This window comes from Sus scrofa, chromosome 1, assembly GCF_054392235.1.
Source record: "Sus scrofa isolate SSC_HxYL_T2T_F1_AM1 chromosome 1, Sscrofa_HxYL_maternal_Yorkshire_Landrace_v2.0, whole genome shotgun sequence".
NCBI lineage: Eukaryota > Metazoa > Chordata > Mammalia > Artiodactyla > Suidae > Sus > Sus scrofa.
Window position 1 is genome coordinate 204,791,277 of NC_139383.1, and position 18,843 is coordinate 204,810,119.

Genomic DNA, 18,843 nt, shown 5'->3' on the forward strand with positions numbered 1-18,843 from the left:
TACAATAAAAAATAAATACATAAAGTTTTAGGTTCCATCTCATATGCCATAGGGACTTGCTGCGTCATGACATATGATTTGTATTAATGTAAAAGGCTGCCCAATACTTCATTAAATGGACACTATATAATTTGATTAATGTTCCTCTGGAGTTGGAAATTCAAGCAGTCTACATTTTTCACTAGTTTAAATAACGTTGAATGAACACTTTGTGCACATATCTTTTCCTTTTTGAAGGACTACTTAAGATAAATGTGTAAGAAGTGAACTACTGGGTTAAAAGATAAGATGATCATTACGGTTCTTGAAATTTTCTGAATGCTTTCCAGAAGGGTATATAGGCCATTATCTGCAATATATGAAGGTGAAAGCTTTGGGCTTTTATCTCTACCTTATTAAAATTTTCTAATTTAATTTCTAATCTATATAATGTTATTAACATTTATTTCAAATGTCTGATAATTGAAGTTCTTACTTTCCATGTTTAGTTCCTAATCACAATTTTATCTTTTGCAAATTATCTGTTTATGTTCTTTGTCCACTTGAATCCATTTGTATGCATTCTCTATGCAATAAAGTAATCAACCAATTGTCCTTATTATGTATAAATATTAAGTATTTTCCCAAGAATAAGTTTCCTTAATCTTTTCATTTGGTAGAATGAAAATCTACCAAAACCCCACATACTTTTTTCTTCCTTTTTTATAAACTTTCCAAAACTGAAATAGCTTTGCTGCTTTTGGACATCTACATTCATAAAAAATGTCAAAACCTTTGACCATTTAGTAGCCTCACATAATACTTGACATCTTCTTAAATAAAATTTCTCATCTTCACTTGCTTAATTCAATTTCCCACTAAGAAATTGCAAAGAAATATAAAAACGATTTCCTACTGTTACGTACACCAATGGAGAATGCTGAAGCACTGGATTTTAAAAGGGCTAGAACTGAGATGATTACTAGGCTAAATGTAACGTAATCACATCAATGTCTTTTAAAATTTGTCAGAAAGTGGTATCTTGCAAAGGCCTGTGACCCAGGAGCGAACCTTTCCATTCAGTGTTCCTTGGACCCGGTGCAATTGACGATTCATCTCCCCCAGGTGCTCTGCAAACTCTGTTCTCTCATAGCGCTTACTTTCCACATCACAGGTGCTTAGCTGAAGAAGTGACTGGTTAACAAAGTCAACTATCCATTGTTTATAGTCCATTTCCATTCTAAACTCCTAAAACAAACAAACAAAACAAAATGAAACCACCTAAGCCTGCACCGAAGCAGGTGAGACGAACAAGACCTCCCCCTTTGGGGCACTGTAGGTACCACAGCTCCTGCCAGGGCACCATCTGGAGTCTTCTATCCTCCCCAACCCCAAGAGTCTGCTTTGAGTGGAGAGTCTCCGGGAGATTCCACATTACTGGGGACAGAGAGACTCACTGCTTTCAAACAGGCTGAAAAGTCAAGGGTGGCAGCATGTATAGTAGTTGCATCATAGGAACAAAAATCAGGACCTGGGACTGACAGAGGTTCTCATGAGGGGCTCCTGAGAGCTCTGCTGGGATCCAGAGCCATCCCCTGAGCTCACAGAAACAGAAGGATGGGAAGTCTGAAGTTACGACTCACCCAGAAAACCCAGTTCAGGCAGACTCTCTCCCTCTGGAGACCAGCTAGGCCTCCCAGTTTGGATGACTTCAAGTTACAGAGCAAGCCTAAACCCTCCCAGAGCCAACCATGCTTTGTCAAGCCTGATCCTTGTTGGGTTTATCCTGGCAAGTTCTTAGCACCTCCTTTGGAGACATGGGGACAGGGGGTAAAACAAAGTGGTATGTGCCAAGTTACAAGGGCCTTTGAGAATACATACCTGTGAGCCCGCTCCAAATTCTGCCACTCATTAAAGTTAGGATAGGATAGGATATAAAAATAAAACCCTTGCTAACACCATCCTTAGTGATTAGGTCATACATCTTCTGCCAGCCCAGAGGCTAGATCCACTAGCCTGTGAGGTCCTTTAAAGTAATGACAGGGGTCTTCATTCATCTCTCTGTTCCTAGTGGCAAACACCTTGCCTGGCACACAAGAGGTGTTGGTGTGTAGCTTGCTAAATGCTAGCTAGATCGACTTGAAATCAAGTATCACAGAGAAGGCCACATTCCTACCTATTTGTGGAAGCATATCAAATTTTCCTTACACATTCTCTTATCCAAAGAACACTTATGACCTACCTAGGGGATGGCAGGTACTGGACTAGGAATGTTATTTCAGGGAGTTGAAGGAGAGACCCTACTCTCAAGAAACTAAGTCAAGGTGGGGGAGGGTAGGCAAGTAAGCAGATCATGATAATATCAGGTGACAGGAACTACTGATGGTAGCACGGAGACCTTTGGAATGGAGGGTTGGGGTAGATTCCCCAATAAGGAGATATTTAAACTGACTTTTTTTTTTTTTTGGTCTCTTTAGGACCACACTCACGGCATATGGAGTTCCCAGGCTAGGGGTCCGATAGAAGCTATAGCTGTCAGCCTACACCACAGCCACATTGACATGGGATCTGAGCTGTGTCTACAACCTACACCACAGCTCATGACAACGCTGGACCCTTAACCCAGGGATTAAACCCACATCCTCATGGATACTAGTCGGGTTCGTTAACCACTGAGCCACGACAGGAACTCCATGATTCTTAAAGATTGACTAAGAAGATTTCAGCTAAAAGCGGGACACTGAAAGTACAGCATGCACCAAAGCATGAGTGGAACAGCCCAGGGTTTAAGCAGGGACATGAAGAGGGGTTGGAGAGGTAAAAAGAGAGGACAGGGCCAGTTAAAAGCTTGGATTCCATCCTGTGGTAGTGGGAGCTACCAAAGGATTCTGGGGAGACAAAGAGCAAACATACTAACTTCTCTCTCTAGAATCATCCATATTCTGTTTCTCACCCCTAGATTTCATTTTACTAAATTACATCCTATGTGTCTCTTTGTTCAGTATTTCCCTTCCAACTGACTTGTCTTCTTTATTTAATGAAAAGGCTTCTGGCTTTTTTGTATAATTACCTTGTACTTCTGAAGAAGATTTTTAACTTGAGATGCAGAACTAAGTGACTGCTCGGAGTCTTCATCTGCAGTTTGATGTTCCACATTGTTCATCCAGCTAATCATTTCTGTGATTGCTTTACGAGATGGCAATTTCTCCATCTGAAGCTGCAAAGACAAAATGATTTCCATTTAATTACCTGCAGTTAACAAAATGAATCAGGACATCACTAAAGATGATATCTGGTTTGATAAAAGGTCCTGCTACATAATTATGCAGGTTACTCACAAAAACAAACCCAGCATTCAAGCTTAGAATAAGTGACCCCAAAACAATGACGATGACCTTCACATAAACTAACACAGTGGTGCAGATAAACTGGGAAATAAAGTAATTAAGCCTGATTTCTCTCTTAAGAAAGATCCCATTGGAGGAGAGTCCAGTAATTAAGACCTATATTCAGTGGTGCCAGAGAAAAATAGATGGTGTCAATGAAAATTATTGAGTCAGAGGAATAATTTTAAAAGAGTTGTGAGCTAACAAGTGAATGCTAATTCAAATTCTGGGTCTTTCAATACTTACCTGGTGAAGTTTTTCTTGAATGTCTGGAAGTTGAGTTATGAGCACTGTCCACTTTTGTTCAAACTGTGCTAAAGAAGCTCTCAGGGTTGCCGTGTCAGCTTCTTTTAGGTGAAGAAGTTGGTTCCCAGTACTCAGAACTGCAGTCTTCAAGGAGGACTTTTCATCAAGTTCCTTTGAAAACTCCTAAAAGGAAACAGTTTTGATATTTAGAACCTTTTAAAATTTAAATATGGCATGAAGTAATAACTAAGAGTCAAAATAACTGGTAAGAGTCTAAAACTAAAAAGCTGAATTCAATTCAAAAAGTAAATATTTATGTGTGTATGTATATGTGCTCATATATGTAAATGTGCATCCATGCACACACACATGCACACACATATTTCCTACTAAGTGGCAGGCACAGCTCCTGGCATTAGACATATGGCAGGGAACAAAAGAGATGGAATTCCTGCCTCTGAGCAGCTAATGATTTAGTAGATTAATATTTTAAAAAATAAACCATATGGTCATCTCAACAGATGAAGAAAAAGCTTTTGACAAAATTCAATACTCATTTCTAATAAAAACTCTCCAAAAAGTGGGCATAGAGGGAACCTACCTCAACATAATAAAAGCCATATATGACAAACCCACAGCTAATATCATTCTCAATGGTGAAAATCTAAAAGCATTTAAGATCAGGAAAAAAACAAGGATGTCCACTTTCACCACTGTTATTGTACATACCAGGAAGGGAGTGAGATGAACAGGGAGTTTGGGGTTAATAGATGCAAATTATGACATTCAAAATGGATGGGCAATGGAGTCCTACTGTATGGCACAGGGAACTACGTTCAATCACTTGGAGTAGAACATGATGGAAGACAGTATGAGAAAAAGAATGTACACATACACACACACACACATATATATGTGACTGGGCAACTATGCTGGACAGCAGAAATTGAGACAACAATGTAAATCAACTATATTCTAGTAAAAAAATAGACAAATCATCACTTCAAATATAAAAAGAAACAAACATTCTATGAACTAAATGCAACAATGTTTTAACTAAAATATTTGAAATCTTTCCTGTGTAGCTATAGGTTTATTTTGAATATATCTCTAAAATATTTACATTTTCATATCAAAGTGAGTGGTCAGCTACAAAATATGAAAAAATGTAGAAATGAGAAAAGGCTAAGGGAAAGATAAAAAGGTTTCAAAAGCATAATTTATATTATAAAAGTTAATACTTAATTTTCTTCCAAAAAAACCTCAAAAAAATACAATAACGGGAGTTCCCGTTGTGGCTCATTGGTTAACGAATCTGACTAGGAACCATGAGGTTGCAGGTTCGATCCCTGGCCTCGCTCAGTGGGTTGGGGGTCCGGCGTTGCTGTGAGCTGTGGTGTAGGTTGCAGACTCGGCTCAGATCCCCCGTTGCTGTGGCTCTGGTGTAGGCCAGCGGCTACAGCTCCGATTAGACCCCTAGCCTGGGAACCTCCTTATGCCCTAAAAAAAAAAAAAAAAAAATACGATAACATTTTAGTAGAAATATCAATTCTGTATAACAATTTGAAATCATGTATTTATTAACTAACATTTATGAATTAATCCTGTGAGGCTTTGGGCTGGGAGTGGGGAGGGGAGTTATTTTCTGTACTTGTAAAACATACTGTGTCAGAACAAGTTTTAAATTTATGTATATTTTATAGGGTCAATTAAAAATATACCTTCTCAGAGTCCCTGTTGTAGCTCAGTGGGTGAAAAACCCAACATGGTGTCCATGAAGATGCGGGATTGATCCCTGGCCTCACTCAGTGGGTTAAGGATCTGGCTCGGATCCCGCATTGCTGTGGCTATGGCACAGGCCTGCAGCTGCAGCTCTGATTCAACCCCTAGCCTGGGAACTTCCATATGCCACAGGTGTGGCTGTAAAAAGAAGAAAAAAAAAAAAATATATATATATATATAAACGCACATACTTTCTCATTATTATGAACATATAAATCAACAAATAGTTCTAAGTTTGAAGAATGCAACTGCTACTGGCCCAAGTCTTATCCACCAGTGACTGTGGAGACCACATCAACTCTTGTAATTTCCCTTGATTATTTACTGCTTACCAATATTACCAATTATCTGAGCATATTCCATTACAACTTACAAAAAAATTGTTGATGTTGCTTCTGATTGTCTCCAAGTCCTGAGATGCGTTGAGGGACTGCTCTTTCCAGTAATTCAGAGTTTGCTGAGAAGATTCCAACCACTTGGTTAACTGATCTGAATCTCTGTTATAACTAACAGGAGCAAAGTGAGAAAGGAAATCAGAAATGATATGCATCACTGAATGTTTTCTTCTGTTTCAGTGCAGGTTTTCCTGTGTTGATCAACCCTATTATTCAGAAAAATCATGATTTTTTTTTTTTTTTAAAGAATTATACCTTATTCCACCCTAGGCCCCAAATCGCATGCTCCTGGCATTTCCTACGACTATTATGACTAATCAAGAACACAGAGGTATTTGGTAGTTTTAAATATTCTTTTTAAAATTTATTACAACTGCATAAAAGTAAACTCATGAGAGCGAGTTCACATTGTGGTGCATTAGAAATGAACCCAACTAGTGTCCTTGAGGATGAGGGTTCCACCCAGGTCTTGCTCAGTGGGTCAAAGATCGAGTGTTGTCATGAGCTGTGGTGTAGGTCACAGATGTAGCTTGGATCCAGTGTTTATCCAAGCAAGATGCTATCCTTCCAAACTTCTTTACATTAAAACAGTCCCCTTAAGAGGCAGGGAAGGGAATAAGGTTTAAATGTTCTATGTTTTCTACCTTCCTCAAGGGGTTCAAGAGCAAAGTCAGTCAGACAAAGAAAGATAAATACCATATGGTATCACTCGCATGTGGAACCTAAGTCACAATGCAAATGAACTTATTGACAAAACAGAAACAGACTCACAGACATAGAAAACAAACCAACAGTTACCAAAGGGGAGTGGGGGGCGTCGGGATACATTTGGAGTCTGAGATTAGCAGATACAAACTACTATATATAAAATAGATAAACAATAAGGTCCTATTGTGTATCAAAGAACTATATATCAACATCCTGTAATAAACCATAATGGAAAAGATTTTATGTATATATGTGTGTGTATATATATATATACACACAGATATATACACACACACACACGCACACTACATATAACATTTTGTGTATACTAGAAACTAAACAACACTGTAAATCAACTATACCTCAATAAAAAATAAAAGATTTGATCAGCTAAATTAAAAAAAAAAAATTCCTTGAAGAACTCCAAAGGCTTTTAAAAACTCTTCTGGGGAATTCCTGTCGTGGCGCAGCAGAAATAAATTCAACTAGGAACCATGAGGTGGTGGGTTTGATCCCTGGCCTTGCTCAGTGGGTTAAGGATCCGGCGTTGCCGTGAGCTGTGGTGTAGGTTGCAGAAGCGGCTCCAATTTGGTGTTGCTGTGGCTATGGTGTAGGCCAGCAGCTGTAGCTCCAATTAGACCCCTGGCCTGAGAACTTTCATATGCTGCGGGTACAGCCCTAAAAAACAAAAAGAAAAAGAAAAAGAAAAAAAAGGAAAAAAACAAAAACTCTTTCTGTTAGCTAAAAATTTTCTTAATTTAAAAAACACTTTGCAAGAGTATAGGAAAGAGCAACATCATGGTATAAAGGTAATGTATAATTTTATAATTCCTACTTCTCATAGAACTGATGATCTATTATCTTGAGTCTTGCAAGCATCAGAGATTCTAGATCCCACTTAGCCTAAAAGAGGAACCCAAATGCTTTGGACTATTAAACACTGCACAACAAGAGGCAGTGAATGTAAAAACTGGTTGACTGTAGAATCTCTCTGAGGCCTTTTCCACAATAAATCTGACATCGGTCAATCCCTAAGAAGACATAACTGACAACAATAATAATTATTAGAGAAATGCAAATCTAAATCACTATGAGGTACCACTTTACACCAGCCAGAATGGCAATCATCAAAAAGTCTACAAACAATAGGTGCTAGAGAGGGTGTGGAGAAAAAGGAACCCTATTACACTGTTGGTGGGAATGTAAATTGGTACAACCACTGTGGAAAACAGTACGGAGATTCCTCAGAAAACTAAAAATAGAATTACTGTTTGATCCAGCAATCCCACTCCTGGGCATCTAGCATCTATCCAGAGAAAACCATGACTCAAAAAGACACATGTACTCCAATGTTCATTGCAGCAATATATGCAATAGCCAAGACATGGAAACAACCTAAATGTCCATTGACAGAGGAGTGGATCAATAAGATGTGGTACATACACACAATGGAATATTACTCAGCCATTAAAAGGAACAAAATACCAGCATTTTTAGCAACATGGATGGACCTAGAAATTATCATGCTAAATGAAGGCATTCAGACAATGAGATACCAACATCAAATGCTATCACTTACATGTGGAATCTAAAAAAAGGACACAATGAACTTCTTTGCAGAGCAGATACTGACTCACAGACTTTGAAAAACTTATGGTTTCCAAATAAGACAGGTTGCAAGGGGTGGGGAGATGCACTGAGGGTTTGGGATAGAAATGCTATAAAATTTGATTATGATGACTGTTGTACACCTATAAATGTAATAAAATTCATTGAGTAATTAAAAAAAAAAAAAAGATATACCTGAGCAGATGCTTGAGAAGCGTTTGTAGTCTGTGTAGTTCATGATCAATTTTTTTGTTTAGGGCCAACCACTGTTCTTCCAGTTTTGCAATCTGGCCTTCTAGTTCAGGACAGCTCACTGATGCTACCAGCTGTTTGCCTTCATTCAGAGTCTGGTAAAGCCGAGCATGCTTCTCATCAATGTTTCTTTTTATTTGCTAATAAATGTAAAGTCATAGAATAAATTATTTTAAGTTGAAACCAGCCAATCAATTCACAAATACATCATGAAAAACCTATCGTAGAGGCTACTGAAGTAACAACATGTTCCAAATCCTCAAGACTCTTGTGAGCTGGGCTGAACAAACATGGCTAGTGGATTATTATCTTCACAATGAGAGTTTTTGACCAATGCATTTCTACTGCACAGACTTACACATGCAAGAGAAAATGGAAATTCACAGATTTCGATCTGATAGTTGATTCCTTCACCTAGAAACTCAAAAGATGACAGCCTTCAGGGTGTACTTAGCTTGCAGACAGGTTCTGTGTGACCTAAGGATTATTTTTCAAATCAAGGCATTTTTACATATAAATCAGGATTTCCTGTGACTCTTGGAAGATCTAGCAAGCTGGGTCTGCAACTGCAAGTGGAGAGACTGGTGGGAAGTATGTAGGAATAGACTCCTTTGGAAAAGTCTGTTTTCCTAGGTGCTCCCCGACCGAGGCCCCCACCAGCCCTGCAAATGTCCCCCAGTCAGCGTCCCTAATTGCCCTTCTCCTGCTTGGCCCCTGGAAGTATTCTATCCTACCCTATTCCATCCTATTCTTTAATTTTACAGCTGCACCTGCAGCATATGGAGGTTCCCAGACTAGGGATAGAATTTGAGCTACAGCTGCTGGCCTACGCCACAGCCATAGCAACGTGGTATCTGAGCTGTGCCTATGACCTACACCACAGCTCACAGCAATGCCTGATCCTTAACCCACTGAGCTAGGGATCAAATCCACAATCTCATAGACACTATGTAGGGTTTTTAATCCATTGAGCCACAATGGGAACTCCTGGAGGCATCTTCCATTGCAGCCAAGGTATGAAGGGATAGATGAGAAAACATTTCCTAGACTTCCCATGTGGCTCACAGCATAACCACTCGGCATTGCTTCTACAGTGGCTGTGGCTGGACCCCCGTCTCGGGAACCTCCATATGCTACAGAGGCAGCCTCAGGAAAGTAAGGAAGAAAGGAAGGAAGGAAGGAAGGAAGGAAGGAAGGAAAAACATTTCCTTATCATCCTTTAGACCTAAGTAATAGGGGAAAAACTCATTTCTAGAGTCCTGTGGATCTAAGGATTTGGGAGGGAGAAAGGAAGAGGAGGACTTCAGAAGAATAAATGAAAATAGCACACTGCTAATCCAACTCCATGAAAAGAAAAATAAAACTCTTCAAGACTGTGAAAAACAAATGCTCCCCTGCCCCTCCGCCGGAAGAGAACTCTAAAGGCAATTATCTTCTGTAGATGGGTTCGGCTAATGACATGTATTCTGACAGTTATTTAAATGTAATCTTAAAAAATAAATTGTGATCAAAACAGAACATTTGCTATTTTCCAATTAACTTAAGTCTTTTAAAAATTACTAAAAAATTCTATCCCCAAATGCTGTTTCCACCATTCTTAGCTATAGCTCCCTCTCCCTGCCTGGGTCTGCAGGCTAGAGGAACACCTCTAACATCAGTTTGAAAAAAAAAAAAAAAAAAAAACTGGTTCTAATTTTCTAAGTCTTCAGGGCAAGACACTTCATCTTTAGAGCATCCCTAAGAGATTTTAATTTCCCCTTTTTTTTTTTTTTTTGTCTTTTGTTGTTGTTGTTGTTGCTATTTCTTGGGCCGCTCCCGCGGCATATGGAGGTTCCCAGGCTAGGGGTTGAATCGGAGCTGTAGCCACCGGCCTACGCCAGAGCCACAGCAACACGGGATCCGAGCCACGTCTGCAACCTACACCACAGCTCATGGCAACGCCAGATCGTTAACCCACTGAGCAAGGGCAGGGACCGAACCCGCAACCTGATGGTTCCTAGTCGGATTCGTTAACCACTGCGCCACGACGGGAACTCCTTAATTTCCCCATTTTATACAAGGGAGTCAGATTGCACTAGTCACTGGGCCCATGAGTTGCTGACTTGCATTGGAACATGCTCAACCCCGGAGGTCACACAACTGACTGACTTACATTCCTGGGCCACAGATGTCCACTGATCAAGATACAAACCTCTCCATTACGCAGAAGACCACTGATAACCTAAGGAATGCTATAAGATGGGCTTTGTGAGATAAATGTATTTTATTTTTTTGCTTTTTAGGGCTGCATCTGCAACATATAGAAGTTCCAAGGCCAGGGGTCAAATGGAAGCTGTAGCTGCTGGCCTACACCATAGCCGGAGCCACGCAGGATCTGATCTGTGTCTGCGACCTATTCCACAGCTCACAGCAACACAGGATTCCTAACCCACTAAGCAAGGCCAGGGATTGAACTGGCATCCTCATGGATAACAGTCAGGTTCGCTACCACTGAGCCACAATGGGAATTACCTGGCAAATGTATTATAAAAGTCTTAGAATGATTATTTCATTTCTTAAATATTTCAAATTTAACAGAATCACAGGTTACAGTTTAAGGTACACGGCCACTCTTGGGGAAATAATCAGGCTTCTAACAGGTTGGCTGGTAGGAACAGCCTTCTTACTATAATGAGGTGTAAAGGCCATCTGCTTTCAACTGCTTTCTTTGGGCAGTTTAGATGGTACCTCCCATATCCCCAGGCTAACACAGAATCAGAAAGCAGCTTCCCACCCCCAGGGGATGTGGGTTTATCTGTGAGTTGGGCTCAATATGAAAAGAAGGCCAGGAGATTAACTGCAGCTTCCTAGATATCCAGAGCCTAACTATAGCATCCCAGCCTCTGGAAAATGGTCTTTATAGGGGCTTAGATGCCTCTGAGGAATGCTTGGGAGTGTACTAAGTATTTCATGATTTCCTCTTCCATCCAGTCTGGTCAGGCAACAAACCTGCTCTTTTTGTAGAGTTGCTATCCCATAGCCATCTCCAGCAGTGCAATGCAAGATAAAAACTGTTTTTATCAGAGCCACTCAGAGCCATTTTAAGGTCTTATCTTTTCTAGAGCATTGGAATTTGAGACCCAGACTTTGTTAATAACCATACCAAACGTTACAGAAGAAAAAATGTCAAGTTTGAAGTCTTTTCATAATGCTGGTGGTAGGTAACAGATTACTATCTTTCTCATAGGCTACATCCAGTCAGGTCTTCACTGTAGTCATAAAACTAAAATATGTTTAGAGATCCATGGTTTACAAAGTTCTTTGCGTACTTTAGCTCATGTCCATACCCACTGACATCAACCTCCAGAGACAGGCAGAACCAGCTTTGATCATCTATACTCTACAGAAAAAGACACTGAGGCTTAGTGACAGAAAGTTGACAAAGGATAAGTGAGAGCCAGGACCCAAAGCAAGGTCCTAACCCCATGTCAGACACATGGCCATGCTGAGGAAACCACAAGCAAATCCCCCTTCTCCCCAGAAAGGTCTCCTTGTGAATTGTGTGATGAACATATTTCATTTCTATTCAGACTGTTCACCTTCAAAGTCAAATAGTTTAATCAAAGCATAATAAAAACACAAAGTGCTACAGACCATGACTTTGATGGCTTAAATGGAAGCAAAATACCTGGTAAAATGAAATCCTTTCCACTAATCTTTCCTCCGTCTCTTCCACCAAACTGACAGAGGGCAACGTAGATATAAGAATTTCCAGGTCCTTTTCAAGAGATGCATACTTTTCATCAAATTCTTCCCATTTCTAGAGAACCAACAACAACATCAGTGGGGGCCCATTTCTAGATTAGATCCAGACAATGACAAAATTAATCCTAAAAACAAAAATGAACTCTGAGACCATACAAAATTAAAGCACAGATATTAGGGGTTCCTGAGCTATATAACCCACCCTAGTAAGAGCTCAGTGTCTGGTGGGAAATAATTCCAGCCTTTGTGGAGGTTTTTTTTGTTTGCTTGTTTTTTGTTGTTGTTTTGTGTTTTGTTGTTGTTTTGTTTTGTTTTTTGGTGGTGCCCCATGGCATGTAGGAATTCCCAAAGGATAAAACATGTACCACAGCAGTGAGTGATCTGAGCCACAGAAGTGACAATGCCGGATCCTTAACCACTAGGCCACCAGGATACCATGGAGTCTTTTTTAAAAAGTATCATGAACTATTACTGTAAATAACAACCTGACAAGCTAACTAGAAAATTAATTTTATTAGCACAAAATAACACTCTTATTTTCCCATCAAAAAGTTGAATATTTCTTGGCCTTTTGTTTACTCCCTTTATGTGCTAACATCCACTGTGTTTAAGAAGTTAAAGGAGAAAAGCCTTAAAATTGAGAAAGAGCTTTTTTCCTTTGAATCGGGTCAGGACTGCCATGAATCCACTCTAACAACAGAGCGTGTCGGCTTGTCCTTTATAGGAAGCACAGTTTCTGAACCACTGACTTTCATCCAAATGATCTCATTTGAGATCTCAAAGTGCTTTTGATGTTGCTTATTTATTTGTTCCCCAACCTAGAAGGGAGCAGCAGTCAGGGCTGGCGCAGGATTCCACATTCCTCACTAGTGGCTCCCATTTAACTACTCTTCACGGTAACTAGAGGCAATAACTAGCTATCTGCTTTCAACACCTGAAGGTGGTGGTTGAACATCTGGAATCCTCCGCCTCAGTACCAAGTTTATAGAAACCACATACCTGCAACAAACTCTGCAGTTTTATTCCACATTGATGTGACTTTTCTTCTAGTAATTTCACTTCTTTTACTTGCTCTGCCCAAGATGTCTCTTTCTTTTGCAATAAAGGAGGCATTTTGTTGGAGTATGTTTGGATCAACAGCATGTCAGCAACAAGCTTCTGGAAAAAAAGCTGTGAAAGGCAGAAGATGTTAATATTCATTTTTACACTGTGAAAAAAACTTTAAAAAAATCTTAAAATCCAAGTTATTTCAGTGTTACCTATTATCACATTTGTTTTTTAATCCAAGATCTCAGGACAGCCACGTAGGGTCAAACACATGAGAAAACAAAATAAAAAATTTCCCTACATATCCTTGGTTTTTGAGCACTAATAGCATGTTAACAGATCATTAAGAAAAAATATCATAGGTAGTATTTTCTACAAAATAGTACATATTAAAGGGAAAGCGTCTTTTTTCTTTCTTCCTTTTTTTTTTTTTTTTTTGTTTCTTAGGTCCACAGGTGCGGCATATGGAAGATCCCTGGTTAGGGGTCAAATGGAAGCTGCAGCTGCCAGCCACAGCCACAGCCACAGCCACAGCCACAGCCACAGCCACAGCCACAGCAATATGGGAGCAGAGCCACATCTGCGACCCATGGCTCATGGGCAACACTGGATCCTTAACACACTGAGTGAGGCCAGGGATCGAACCAACATCCTCATGGATACTATTTGGGCTTGCTACTGTCGAGCCACAACAGGAACTTCTAAGGGAAAACATTATTAATTTGTCACTTTAAATTTCCAGTGAGATCTTCCTAAATCAGTTATTCTAATTTTTTAAGAAACTTTACAAAAAAGGAGACATTGATGTGGCTGACTAGTTTCAGGATGATACACTGGATGGTTGATATGCCCAAGAAACTCATATATTCAATAGCAAGGGGTTCCTAAACTCTGGCTCTAGCTTCCACTCAATAAAAAGGCTAAATAAAGGGTATTTGCCAATGAGATCTATTGGCCTCCTGGTTGGTAAAAACTCCCAGAATAGCACTTGAAGACCTTTAAAGAGGAAGACTTTTCTTCACACGCTTTTCCATTTACAGCGGTGCCTTCTCTAGCTGTTTGTTAGAAAAGGATACACTGAAGGGCTTACAAAGGCATTTAGCAGAAGACCTGACACACTGCATACATTGGTTATTGTATTTTCTCCTCTTCCCCTCCACCCTTTAGCCAATATTTACCTTTTAATTTTTTTTAGACTAAATTCTATTTATCAAAGGCCTAGACTTCAGCTTGTTGAAGGGAGGAATGGTGTCTCAAACATCTTTACTATCAGCACTTAGATTACTGCATATCTCTTGTTGGTGATCAGGAGGTTTTGGTTAATGAAACGAAATCGGAAAATGAAAGGATTTATTGAGCATCACGCTAGATACACATTTATGTAATTTAAATATTTCTTTTGATCTCAGTTCTCAGTAAGGCCTTTCCTAACCTCTTGAATTCAATTCCTTCTATTAAATGCTCTCAAAGTTTGCATCCCAATTTTAATTTTAAATTTGCTTGAATCTCCTTGACCAACACGTCTTTTCATAATGCCATATGCAGCAACATGGACTGACCTAGAGATTATCATACTAAGTGAAGTTAGACAAAGACTGACATCATATGATATCACCTATATATAAAATGTAAAAAAGGATACAAATGAACTCATTTGCAGAACAGAAACAGATTCACTGAAAAACTTATGGCTAACAAAGGGGACAGGTTGTAGGGAAAGGATGGACTGGGGGTTGGGATTGACATATGCACACTGAAGTATATTGAATGATTGGCCAACAGGTCCCTGATGTATAGGGATCTGCTCTATTGTATAGAGAACTCTACTCAATATTCTGTGATAATCTGTGTGGGAAGAAAGAATCTGAAAGAGAATGGATGTGTGTACATGTATAACTGAGTCACTCTATTGTACAGCAGAAATTACCACAGTGTAACAACTATATTTCAATAAAACTTTAAAAAATAAGAAACAAAACCAAAAAAACCCATGTCTTTTCAATCAACTGAAAGCTCTGTAAATGTAAGGAACTAGGTATGTTTTCACTCACAATCATATTCTTGGGGTTTAGCAGGGAGCTGGGACACAGTAAGCCCTCTAACAGACATTTGTCAAAAGAATGAATGACAGATACTCCAACTAGGCAGAAAACAGACACTCCATGCTCACTCAGAAAAGCGTCAAGTCTATGAAAAGGTGATCAGACCTATTGTGTCTCACCTTGTGATTCTGTATTTGAGCCGTTAAGGCAGCTTTACTTTTGGCTTGTTGTAAGTGGTCATGCGCAAGCTTTTCCCTTCCGATATTCACCAGTTCCACCATGCCTTGCAGCAAAGCATCTTGCTGGCTCTCGGTGACAAAAGGACTGCTGAGTTCCGCATACCTGGCTCTCAGGATTCCCCAAGTAGTGTCGAGTACATCCTGAAGGGAGACAGCAGGTGTGCACAAACGTTTGCTTCCAACAATGAAAATAACCCAAAAGAAGAACAGACCTAACTTCCCTTGGCAGACAAGTCTTACTCTTTATAACATAGTAATACACTAATTGAATGTCTTCTCTGCAGACATACCTCTAGTTTATAAACCTCCTGGAGGAAAACATAAGGTAAATGAAGCCTCTCCCCTTCCTCTCTCAGTTTTGCCACTCGGCTCTCAGAGTTCTGCAAATCCACTGCATAGGCGTCTGCTTTCTAAAGTGACAGATGATATACAAAAAGGAAAACTCTTTAATAAGTCAGAATTATACACACTGATTTACAAAGAATTAAAGAGTAAAGAAAAGAATTAGGGGTAAAGGGAGATCCTTTTGTGGTGCAACGGAAGTGAATCCAACCAGGAACCATGAGGTTGAGGGTTCGATCCCTGGCCTCACTCAGTGGGTTAAGGATCTGGCATTGGAGAGATCTGTAGTGTAAGGCTGCAGACACAGCTCAGATCTGGCATTGCTGTGGCTGTGGTGCAGGCCAGCTATAGCTCCAATTAGACTCATAGCCTGGGAATCTCCATATGCCGTGGGTGTGGTCCTAAAAGAGCATTAAAAAAAAAAAAAAGAGAGAGAGAGCGAAGAATTAGGGGGAAAGGAAAGCCCCCTCCTCCTCCGTTCTCTCCACTCTTCCAAAGCTCCACCCCAGACAGCTTGCTCCTAATGTGCGCCGTTGCACGTGCGCATGCGCATGGAGGTTAATGGGCATGCCTTGCCACTCACTGGCTCACTGGCTCGATCACAACCCTGTGGTCTGAGGTTTGCATTCCCCACTTATCCTCAGCACCTCCACACATCACTACAAACACATCTGGAGCCTTTTAGACAGACACTGATATGCCACTGTTAGGCTGCACACTGCTTTGGTAACAGGCTGCTCTTAATGCACTTTGGGCCATTTTAGAGTCTTTAACTCCAGCAGTGCCGCCAGGTCCATCCTTGAATATCCGTATGCTTTTGTCTCACTGCCTCAGCCTAAGCACAAGTCCAGTGCCTAGAGCAGTGCCTGAACACAGCAGGCCCTCAAGTAACACTTGCTGGATAAATGGATGAAGTAAACTGGCTACTGGATGCAAGAGCACTTACATGTACAATTTAGACATGATGCCAAATGATCTCTAAACATTGGACTAAAGAGCACTCCTTCCAAGAGGGTGAGGTCTCACCTCCCAATACCCTTCCCAACACTGCACAGACTTGGATTTCGGGAAGTGGTTCAGAAGCATGGCTTAGACACAAAACTCTTTGGTTTAAGGTTGAGTCAGTTTTAATTATTTTGACTTGATTACCTGAAGCTGTTCGTCAATACTTTGGCCACTAATTTCATTCAAATATTGTTGTAAACATGTTTTATTCTTAATGAGTTGATCATATAATCGCTTTACTTCATTCTGTATAAAAAGATAAATGCAGAAGGTGGTGAAAATCTTATTTAGACCTTCAGTATACTTTTTTAAAAATCCAGTTGTCCTTTAATTTCTGTGCCACCAGAAATTTCAAATATATGCCAAAAGAGAGGGATCTGTGTGTTACCATCATCCACTGCTGACTCGTGGCTGGTCCTCTCTCCTCTGCTCCCTCCCCCCACCCCACTCATCTCCCTTCTCTCAGATTATTTTGGAGCGAATCCCAGATAGACCATATTATTTCATCAGTATATGTTTCAGTAGATATCTCTAAACGAGATTTTTCTTTTTAAAAATACTACAAGCCAATAATAACTCCTCAGTATTATTTACTGTCCAGGCAGGGTTCACATGTCTCTAATCACCTACATTTTTTCTCTTGGGTTTGTTGGAATTGGGATCTAAATGAGGTTCCAATTGGTTGCAATGGATGAATATGTGTTTTTCAGTCTCTTGTGATCTGCTGGCTCCCTGAACATCTCTCTTTTCTATTTCTTGGGTTCTGGGTGTTGCGGGTGAAGGGAGGGAAATAATTAGGCCCTATATTCTGAACAGCTCCCCACTGTCTGGACATGGCTGGCTGTTCTCCCACGGCACCACCTAACACATTCTTCCCTCGTGTCTGTTTGACTTGGATTCCAGAGGCCTGATCACATCAGGTGTGATTTTATGAGCAAGACTCCTTCCTCAGTGGTGGTGTGTTTCATTTCTTTTCTTTCTTTCGTTCTTTCTTTTTTTTTGTCTTTTTGCCATTTCTTGGGCCGCTCCCACGGCATATGGAGGTTTCCATGCTAGGGGTCCAATTGGAGCTGTAGCTGCCGGCCTACACCAGAGCCACATCAATGTCGGATCTGAGCCTCATCTGTGACCTACACCACAGCTCAGGGCAATGCCAGATCCTTAACCCACTGAGCAAGGCCAGGGATCGAACCCAAAACCTTACGGTTCCTAGTCGGATTCGTTAACCACTGTGCCACGACAGGAACTCATTTCTTTTTAATTAGACAACTTTTAGTAGCTTCCTCACTAGTTCCTCTGCCTCAAGTCTCTGCTCCAATACACATTAGACAACTGACAGGTGACTCTACCACAAACGTACACAGACTCTCATTCCTTTGCTCAAAAAACATCACGGGAGTTCCCATAGTGGCGCAGTGGAAACAAATCCGACTAGGAACCATGAGGACACAGGTTTGATCCTTGACCTCTATCAGTGGATTAAAGATCTGGCATTGCCATGAGCTGTGGTGTAGGTCGCAGATGTGGCTTGGATCTGGAGTTGCTGTGGCTGTGGTGTAGGCTGGCAGCTGTAGCCCCAGTTGGACCCCTAGCCTGGGAACCTCCATATGCCACAGTTGCAGCCCTAAAAAGACAAAAAGACAATAACGTCATAGCTCCTCTTCCCTATAAATCCTGCCAGATGATACTCTATGAGTGGCTGAATGTAATATGGGAAAGGAACGTGACTTTAGCTCAACCTAACAAGTTCATACCTGAGACTTAGGAAAGGACTTTGCTTTCAAATGGTCTCCAACCATGAGCAGCTGAACTGACTTAAAGACCTTCACAAAAAGAATGTCTCACAGGAGTTCCCATTGCAGCTCAGTGGTTATAAACCCAACTAGTATCTATGAGGACACAGGTTATATCCCTGGCCTCATTCAGTAGGTAAAGGATCTGGCATTGCCACAAGCTGCAGTGTAGGTTGCAGACAGAGCTTGGATCTGGCATTGCTGTGGCTTTGGTGTAAGCTGGCAGCTACAGCTCTAATTCAACCCCCAGCCTGGGAACTACCAGTGCCAAGGTA

At 40.5% G+C, this 18,843-nt stretch overlaps 1 protein-coding gene across 11 annotated transcripts in view; it reads right to left on the bottom strand.

The window, feature by feature from the left end:
* Window positions 1–18,843, bottom strand: part of SYNE2 (spectrin repeat containing nuclear envelope protein 2) — a 440,757-nt gene that overhangs the window by 76,472 nt on the left and 345,442 nt on the right. For all 11 annotated transcript variants that reach the window (XR_014820403.1, XR_014820402.1, XM_021074116.2 and 8 more), the window contains 10 exons: window positions 16,920–17,021; window positions 15,719–15,838; window positions 15,369–15,569; window positions 13,100–13,270; window positions 12,024–12,155; window positions 8,300–8,496; window positions 5,767–5,899; window positions 3,612–3,794; window positions 3,050–3,196; window positions 1,051–1,227 (listed from right to left, as the gene is read on the bottom strand). Coding sequence is in view for 9 of the 11 variants with exons in the window: in XM_021074116.2 (XP_020929775.2) it covers window positions 1,051–1,227; window positions 3,050–3,196; window positions 3,612–3,794; window positions 5,767–5,899; window positions 8,300–8,496; window positions 12,024–12,155; window positions 13,100–13,270; window positions 15,369–15,569; window positions 15,719–15,838; window positions 16,920–17,021 (1,563 nt within the window). In the remaining 2 variants the exon portion in view is untranslated. The remainder of the gene's footprint in view (window positions 1–1,050; window positions 1,228–3,049; window positions 3,197–3,611; window positions 3,795–5,766; window positions 5,900–8,299; window positions 8,497–12,023; window positions 12,156–13,099; window positions 13,271–15,368; window positions 15,570–15,718; window positions 15,839–16,919; window positions 17,022–18,843) is intronic.